Genomic DNA, 10094 nt, shown 5'->3' on the forward strand with positions numbered 1-10094 from the left:
GGCTGAAGTTCAGTCAAAATTGGAGGCGTCGGATAACTCCATAAGTGGGCTACGTGCCGAAGTTGCGTTGTTACGCAACCCCGCTTCGGTATGTAGGTCACCGACAGTCTCCTACGTCAACACGCGTCGCGGAGCGCGAAAAGCATCCGTCGGCAGTATTGAGTCGGCTCGTATGTCGCCGGTCATTGCTGTTGTCAATGCACCGTGCCCCCCTGCCCGCCCCTCCGCCTCGGAGGTTACGTCACCCGTATGCACGTCATCGCCCGGGCGTGCATACGCCGCTGTTGCCGCGACTATTAGCAGCGGAACCGCGACTTCAAAACCCGAGTTGCGGAAAACTGCAAAGGGCGGTAGTAAACCCCGAATGCCTGTCTCTGGAATCGCAGGTGCCAAATCTCAGAGGCAGACCGACAGGTGCGACGAGGACGGCTTCACAAAGGTGGAGAAGAGAAGAAAGAAACCCACCAGCCGAAATCTATGTGGCACAGCTCCAACGGGACAGAACTTCTTGCTTCGTGCGGCCATACCGACGACGCAGTTGTACCTGTCTCGACTGCATTACTCCACGAAGTCTGAGGATATAGTGGAGTATATCCGGTTGAAAGCCCAATTCACCCTGAGGGTCGAACGTTTGGCGTCTCGCCACAACGTTAACTTTAATTCGTTTGTGGTGAGGGTCCCAACGGTCCATCTGTCGACCTTCATGCAGGTAGAGTTTTGGCCGAAGGGTGTCATGTTCCGGCGGTTCAGAGGAACGATACATGACACTTGTTTGCGTCGCACGTCGCCGAATAGTAATTCGTGTAAATAGTTAATAAGTTTATATTATTTTATATGTATGTTAGTTTGTAAGGTATGTATCAAAAATAATAATATGTATGTTAGTCTGTAAGGTATTTGTTATATGGGCCTTAGTTGCCTGAAATAAATGAATAAATAAAAATAAAAATAAAATATGAGCGCAGAGAGGGTCAAGTCTTTGTGTTCTTTACTAAAATTTGAAATCTAAATGAGGAAGAACAAAAGTCTATTGAAAACATTTGTGCCAAATTTCCAGACGTCTTTCACGTACCAGGAGATAAATTGACCTTTACACGACCATACTATTGAATTAAAGCCACACACTACTCCTGTTTACGTAAAGCCGTATCGTTTACCACAAAGTTAAAAATCGGAAATAGATAAACAAATAAAAAGTATGCAAGACGATGGAATAATAGAGGAATGTAGGAGTGCCTGGCCGAGTCCATTATTACTAGTATCTAAAAAGCTAGATTCAACGGGTATTAAAAAATGGCGTGTAGTAATTGACTACATAAAATTAAATGAAAAATAAATAATAATAATAATAATAATAATAATAAATAACGCACACACTCAACATAGCCCCGCACTAGGGAAACCCTGTGTCGCGGGTGCCATGGACACACACATAGACAACCACAAATTACACCCAAATTCACGAGAGAAATAAATGTAAGCCATACAAACATTTCTCCCGGCCCGGGAATCGAACCTGGGACCTCTGCGTGGCAGTCCGGCATGGTAACCGTTCGGCCACGGAGGCAGTTGTTCAAGATGACAAGTTTCTTCTGCCAAATATTTCAGACATTCTAGATTCGTTGTCTGGTGCAATGTATTTCACTACTTTAGATCTCTATCAAGGATTTTATCAAATAAGATTAAATAAAAACAGTCGGCATTACACGGCATTCACAACAACCAAAAATCAATAAAATGACTAGATTACCAATGGGACTAAAAACTAGTCCCAATGCGTTTTCTAGAATGATTACGATTGCTATGTCGGAATTAAATTACGAGCAGTGTTTGGTATATCAAGATGACCTACGTGTTTTTGGTAGAAACCTCGAAAATCATAATAAAAATTTAATGGATATTTTGTCTCGGTTAATTTAAACGGAAATTAAATCCAGCAAAATGTAAATTTTTACAAAAGCCAATTTTGTACCTTGGCCATGTAATATCAGAAAAAGGTATTTTACCTGACCCAGAAAAAACTAAAGTATTAGAAAATTACCCAAAACCCGCTAACACAGATGACGTAAAGAGGTTCGTGGCGTTTGCGAATTATTACCGTAAATTTATACCCAATTTTGCAGCTTTTTTTTATACCCAAAGCTTATCCTCTTAACAGGTTGTGTTGTAAAAATGTAACATTTAAATGGACTGAAGCGTGTGAACATGCTTTTCATTCATTGAAAACAGTGTATAGTATAGTAGAGTTTTAGTAGGTATTGTAGTGTATGCACATAATGTACCACAGACATTAGACAATATAAGTTACACTGCGGCCCGCCGTTCCGGCACTACGACACTAGACAGTGGTGTGAGCGGACGTATCGCACGTGTACGTGAAGTAAATACATGTTGTTTCATTGAGCTATCCCTATACTAAGTAGCGTAAACGCCACAAATGGCGACGAGGATAAAGAACGTGAGTAGAATTAATAATATTTCGAAATGTCGTCGAGGTTATCAGCTCCGACTCAACTTTGTTAAAAAAAAAAGAAAGAAGTGGAGGTATGTATCACTATTTCAAATCATTAGAATCCATTTCACTAAGGCATATAAATATAATATCTGCATATTGGAAGTATGTGCCGTGCGTGAGTTGAAATGATTCTTTTGATGATTGATTGAAGTCCATTAAATAACATATTATCCGCATACCATGGTGTACACACCCGTGTCGTATTCTATTAGCTCGAGAAATGATATAAACAAACTTATACCGTTGGCTACTAAACTAGCCCAAAACACAAGTGCCTGCTAATACTTACAAAAAATAAATGTCCTCGTTGTTGTGTAGTTTGTATTACCTGTATTGAAATTGCTAACTTACATTGCAAGATTACGTATGAACTACAAATTACGATGTTCACCTACGACTATACGTAATATGTGAGTGACTTTACAGGGAAATTGATAACCAGAGTAGATTTGTTGCTTGCAATTTAAACAAACTTCATGTTAAAAATATGAAAAAAAAAAATTAAAGAAAATAAACTTTGACCAACATTACGTTATTAATTCAGCAGTGCCAATCCTTTCTTTGCTAATTAGACATGGCCTGCAAAAGTGTAAGCAGCAGCTTACATTTTGTGAACATCTTTGTCACTATATTAAAATACTTACCTACTCATTGAATGACTGGTTTATGCTGTCCTTTCAAAAAACTGATTCATAACAACATTCCCGTTTGTTGGCATTAATATGGTAATTATCATTAAGTAGTGATGTTGGAAATAATAAAGTACAATCAGCAACATCTAAAAGAAAAAATGTTTTCAACAAATACGCTTGATATTGATAAATTCGACTACACAACAACAAATAGTGCCTGTAACTATTAGCCGAATAGAACAACAAATATGAAGGAGTGAAAACACCTTGAGTGCCCCATAAGGTGAAAATTGTAATGTTTTACAAGTAATGGAAGTTACTTATAAAAATGTTAAGTCAGTTTATAATCTATATGGTCATGAAATACGAAGGAGTGATCCATGAGTTGTAAATTGGAGTTACGTCAGTGTACGCACTCAAAACTGAAAATTATAAGTTATATCAGTTATGCGATCAACATGACCATAAAATGCGAAGGAGCGCAAAATCCTACAGTTCCTCTTAGACAGGAGCTATGCTTGTTTATGAAAATTGACAATGTTTGGTCTACAATTGTCTCAAGGTTTAATCCTATATATCGATAACTATGTACTATGGCGGCCTATCTCAAAAGCTAGTGATATGTCAGGTCCATGTAGTGTGTGCTACGCAAAGTTAACGAATACCACCCCAATGTTGTCATTAATCTCTTATTATATTTCGTCGCTTCATTCTTCAGATATAATTTTACCATGTAGTCCCCCTAGCCTACAAGGCGACTTCGCACATTTTTAAGAGACTATTCATTGACTTAACTAATAAAAAAGTAACTCGTTCGCGCCGTCTAGCAACCCCCGCCACCAGCGACTTTTACTCATTCCTTTTTCGTGCGAGGCGACGAACGCACGTGCTCTGCTCGAGTACATATATACACATATATATAGACATATATATCCATATACCTGTGCTTATATTATAAAATTTGAAAATGCTCAAGCGACGTGCACAGGAAAAAATCGATCGTTATAAGAAAAAAATCCAAAAACTCGAAGCAGAACGAAAACGAATAATGGTTATACAAAGTGATTCCGAATCTTCGGAAGCGGAACTAGATCACGGTGAGTTATATTTACTCTTACACATTATTTACAATAAATTTTATCTCTTATTGTCAATATACGCATAGGGATTGACCGTGAGTCAATAACTATGACAAAATACACATCGGGGTTGACTGCGAGTCTCCAACGATGCAAACAAGCAAAAATACGTGTATCTTAAATAGATACACGTTCCTTTGCGCAACTATCGAACAACAATTTATTCCACGTTATAATTTATTTTTTCAAGTCTACCCTCAAAAAAAAAAAAAAAAGAAATTCAATAAAATTGTGCATTATTTTTAGATTGCCAGATTGAAGAGGGTTATCACGATGCTCAGGCCCAACAAACCCAGGCCCAAGAATACGACAAGGCCTCAGAGGGCCCACTAGTCGAAAATCTCAACGAGATTACAGTCTTAAATCCCAACAAAGAAATTTCCCTACCGGAAAACGTGTGCGATGCACCTGCACTCCCTGAAATATCAGATTTAGACCCAGACTTGATATCGGCCTTGGGTGAATCGACAGAAACTAACCCCGAATTCGGCGTCAAAATACACGAAAATTTGACAAAGCTTTGGTTACCTTTACTCAAAAAAGGTATGACAAAAGAAAATAAGGAAAAAATCCTAAAGGAATACCTCATACCCGATAATTGCCGCTTACTGCAAGCGCCCAAATTGAACGCAGAAATATCAGCTGCAGTACCCGATATGGTGAGAAACCGCGACAAAAATTTATCAATTTCCCAGCAACAACTTGGGGTTGGTATCACGGCTATAAATAAAGCCATGGATATCCTTCTATGTAAAACTGACGACAAGGTACAGGCCATGAAACATCTTAGCAATGGCTGCCGCATCTTATGTGACCTTCATTCGGCGTCCACTCAGAGTCGTATAAAGCTCCTGACACCCAGCCTGGACAAAACTTTTCTGCACGTTATCCAGGACGCGGAACGAGACGAGACGGTGTTTGGCAATAAATTGCCAGATAAGATAAAGGCTGCAAAAGCCATCGAGAAACAAGGTCTTCAAATCAAGAAGGTTACTGTCACGAAGACCTCCGTAACCACACCACCAACGGGGTCTCGACCGACGTACTCGGGAAACTGGCCAGCCCCCCATCGTTACTCGTCGAACAGGGGGGGGCGCGGAGGAGCCAAGAGGACGACACCGAGCACCCGCCGGCCATTCGCGGCGCCGCCAACGAACAAAGTTGTGAATCAAGGGAGACCACGTGCACCAGCACCGTAAACCAGGTATTATCACACGCTGGAAGAATTAGTAATTTTTATAAATGTTGGCTTCATATAACTTCTAATACGTCTGTACTAAATTGGATTAGGGACGGTTTCTCCCTTCCCTTTAGTAAAATGGTAAAACAATCAGTTATACCTATTAATAGTTTTTCACCGAACGAAAAACATGACATGGACACGGCTATTCTAAAGTTAATACATTTAGGAGCCATATCTGAGTGTTCGCCAATTAGAGACCAGTTTATATCAAAAATTTTTCTCGCACCCAAGTCTAACGGCGACAAACGGTTTATACTGAACCTTAAGTCCCTCAACAAGTTTATCTCCAAGTCACATTTTAAGATGGAGGATCACCGAACTGCAGCAAAATTAATACCTAAAAATGGCTACATGGCCACAATAGACTTGAAGGAAGCTTATCTTCTTATTCCAATTAATCGTGACGATAGAAAATACTTACGTTTTCAAATTGATTCACAAAAAGGTTTGCTTACTTACGAGTTCACGGCTATGCCATACGGCTTATCCGTAGCTCCTAGAGTTTTCACAAAAATAATGAAAGAGGTTATTTCTCATTTACGAAGTCGAGGTTTCAGATCCGTTATATACTTAGACGATATTCTATGTATCGACGACAGTTACGGTGATTGTGTCAACAATGTTAATGAGACTTTGAGATTACTACAATGTTTAGGGTTTGTTATAAATTCTGTCAAAAGTTCCCTGGAACCTAAACAGGTATGTAAATTTCTCGGCTTCAATTTTGATTCGAGAAACTTGTCATTAATGTTGCCAGATGACAAGCGCAAAAAAATTGCCCAGTTGGTTCAAAAATTTTCATACCTTCCAAGATGTAGCATCCGAGAATTCTCTCAGTTGACTGGAGTATTAGTTGCTGCTTGTCCGGCCGTAAAATACGGCTGGCTATACACAAAGACTTTGGAGAGACAAAAATTTTTGGCATTATTAGAAAACAATAATGATTATGACGCTAAAATTAAACCTTCAAACCTTATACTGGAAGATTTATACTGGTGGGCAACTAATATACACTCAACGTATAGTCCAATGAGGTACTCCCATTTCGAACATGAAATCTACCCCGACGCCTCCGGTACGGGCTGGGGCGCGGTGTGTGGAAACAACCGAACAAACGGTAGGTGGAAGGTCGACGAAATCGACTTACACATCAATTATTTGGAGTTGCAAGCGGTATTCCTAGGGCTGAAGAGTTTTGCGCAACAAATTACGAACTGTGCAATACTGTTGCGGGTAGATAATACGACAGCAATAAGCTATGTCAATCGTATGGGTGGAATACAATTCCCCCATTTAAATAATTTATCACGTTTAATTTGGCAATGGTGCGAGGAGCGAAACATATGGATCTTTGCGTCGTATGTTAACACAAAAGAAAATATCGCGGATTCAGAATCAAGAATTATAAACCCCGATACAGAATGGGAATTATCAGACACTGCCTTTCAAACAATTGTGGGTCGTTTCGGTCAGCCGGAAATCGACTTGTTCGCTTCTCGCGCCAACGCCAAATGCGAGAACTACGTCTCCTGGAAACCTGACCCGGATGCCGTAATCGTAGACGCCTTTACAATAAGTTGGCGTAAGACGTATTTCTACGCATTCCCACCATTTTCTGTAATGTTAAAATGTCTTAGAAAAATCATAGACGATCAAGCAAATGGCATCTTAGTTTTTCCTGATTGGCCATCACAACCCTGGTACCCCTTGCTGCAGAGCTTACTAGCTTCTGAAATCTTATATTTCAGACCGAATAAATCTCTACTTAATTCTCGTTTCAGGGAGCAACATCCCATGCACGCCAACCTTACCCTGGGTGTCGCGAGGCTTTGCAGCAATCCTTCTGCCGACGAGGTTCTCCACCGGACGCAATGAATTTGATGCTAGCATCGCTGTCTGACAGTACGATAAAACAGTACAGTGGTACATATAAGCTCTGGTGGCAATTCTGTACGGCCAAGGCTGTAGACATATTTGAACCCAATAAGTCTTCAGTTCTCTCCTTTTTATCAAAACAGTTTAGAGAGGGTTGTGCCTACGGTACACTCAATAGTCATCGTTCAGCCTTATCCCTGTTATTAGGCAACAATATCGGTTCTGACGAGTGCGTCAAACGCCTATTGAAAGGCGCTTACAAATTGAAACCCAGTCAGCCCAAATACGTCTATACATGGAACCCTCAATTAGTCCTAAATTACATTTCCAGTTGGTTCCCGAATACAGGCCTAAATTTAGAAAAAATAACCAAAAAGTTGGCTATTCTACTAGCGCTATGCACAGCCCATAGAGTTCAAACTATTTCCCTCATCAAACTCGAAAACATTACCATCACTGAGACTGGAATAAGGATAGCCATCTCAGACATAATTAAAACATCTGCCCCGGGTCGTGAACAACCTCTTCTCTTGTTACCCTTCTTCGGAGAGAATATCTCCATTTGCCCTGCTACAGCTCTCAAAGACTATATTTTTGTAACAGAAAATAAGCGAACTGTTAGTCAGGGTAACCTTCTATTGACGTATAAGCCACCTCATAGGGCTGCTTCTTCACAAACCATCAGCAGATGGATTAAACAGGTTCTGTCAGAGAGCGGCGTCGACGTATCAATGTTCAGTGCACATAGTACGCGGCACGCGTCCACCTCGGCCGCAAGTCGCGCAGGAGTTAGTATTGATACTATTAGGAAAACCGCAGGCTGGACCTCTTCGTCAAACATCTTTGCCCAATTCTACCACAGAACCATCGTGGATGATGGCAATTTTGCAAGATCCATTTGCTTATCATTATCAAGAAGTTGATTTTATACTTAGTAATTAATTACTTAATAAAACCAAGAAGTAGATATATTTGTAATTTTTTATAATTAAATCAGGAATAAAAGTACCTTTGTTTTCTAAAACAGTCTTTAAATTTAAAACAAAACTTTCACTCTGAAAGTCTACATGGTAAAATTATATCTGAAGAATGAAGCGACGAAATATAATAGATGATCAAACGAACTTCTGAAGTGAAGTTCGATCATTATTATATGAGTCGCTTCATTCGAAGATATAATAACCCGCCCTTCCCAAACGTAACCCTTAAACGAAAGTCTTGTTTTTTCTCTAAAAAGAATGAGTAAAAGTCGCTGGTGGCGGGGGTTGCTAGACGGCGCGAACGAGTTACTTTTTTATTAGTTAAGTCAATGAATAGTCTCTTAAAAATGTGCGAAGTCGCCTTGTAGGCTAGGGGGACTACATGGTAAAATTATATCTTCGAATGAAGCGACTCATATAATAATGATCGAACTTCACTTCAGAAGTTCGTTTGATCATCTATTATACCTAACGAAAACATTTGTAGTCTAATTCACATCAAAATTTTGCCTTTTGTGAATAAATGTCAGAAAAAAACAGGATCAATTTCAAGTTGAACCGCTATTCTTGAAAAGCAGCGATATGCAGGTTCGTTTTGTTTCCAATTTAAGTGAATCTCCTTCTGTCCAAAGTAAAGCAGTACAGCACTTGATGCAAAACGAAAAAGTGACAATGAACCTTAGAGCATATCGATGAACTATGTGACGAATTCAAAGTAGCACAAGGGTGTCTAAGCACATAGCTCGTAGAAAAGTCAATCGTGGTCAAACTGGTTGATTAAATCGTATGGCTCACATGATGATACCTTCAAGTATTTTAATTCACATAATCATTTCATATTGGTGCGAATTGATATGTGATAATATACCCAAATAAGAACTGGTAACTACTTTACAAGTACCTAGGTATCAATAATCGCTGAAGTGTCAATTATTGACGTATATTTAATTTCATTTACACCTTGCATCAATAAATAAAGTGATTAGTGGATATTTTACACTGAAAAAAAAAAGTTGTGTGTATGGTGTTAGATTTATTAATCCAAACGGAAAATATTGCTCTTATGTAACCCAAGGAATAGTTACAGGTATTATTTAAGTGGTAAGGTGATCTAGTGCAATTTTGTAATATAATAACAAAAATCAACACTCAAGTGACTCGAAGTAGAATAACCTGAGTAGTTTAAATAAATACGTTTACCACAAGTAACTTACACTTACTACTTACGTATAACTTCACGCAAGCTGGCCTAGTGCTTGATCGTTAAATTGATATTATAATAAAGGGTAACTATAATTAATTATTTATTCATTCAATAATTATAAATAACAAATTTATTTTGCAGTTATGTATAGCAAGTAATATATGCAATAATACTGATCGCGATGTGCATTACATTGCAAGGCACATATTATTTTGCAAGTACCTTCTTTTAAATTACTTTATATTGAAATTAAATACAATTATTTACAGATTCAGGCATTACTTTCAGAAAATCCAAATGAATAAAAATAAAGTAAATTAATGTGCTACTCCGCGAACGCTTTGAAGGTTAGATCGACGATTCATTATGGCCACGCTCTCTAAATTAATGGCCACGCAATCTTACTGAAACAAATGGCCACGCAAATGACTTAACAAAAAGTCACGCACAAAGCAGTAGGAATACGATATAATGTTGTTTGAGGGCCATGCAACCGTGCTGAAACA

At 38.9% G+C, this 10094-nt stretch overlaps 1 protein-coding gene across 1 annotated transcript; it reads left to right on the forward strand.

Moving 5' to 3' along the window:
• Nucleotides 1–4138: 4138 nt before the first annotated feature.
• Nucleotides 4139–7441, forward strand: LOC113236209. Its single transcript, XM_026472217.1, has 3 exons — nt 4139–4244; nt 4533–5490; nt 7311–7441. Exons 1-2 carry the CDS (start codon nt 4196–4198, stop codon nt 5483–5485), a joined length of 1002 nt encoding a protein of 333 aa, XP_026328002.1. The 5' UTR covers nt 4139–4195; the 3' UTR covers nt 5486–5490; nt 7311–7441.
• Nucleotides 7442–10094: the final 2653 nt, after the last annotated feature.

The sequence above is a fragment of the Hyposmocoma kahamanoa genome, unplaced genomic scaffold (assembly GCF_003589595.1).
Source record: "Hyposmocoma kahamanoa isolate Upper Pololo Valley unplaced genomic scaffold, ASM358959v1 89733, whole genome shotgun sequence".
In the NCBI taxonomy this organism is placed as follows: Eukaryota; Metazoa; Arthropoda; class Insecta; order Lepidoptera; family Cosmopterigidae; genus Hyposmocoma; species Hyposmocoma kahamanoa.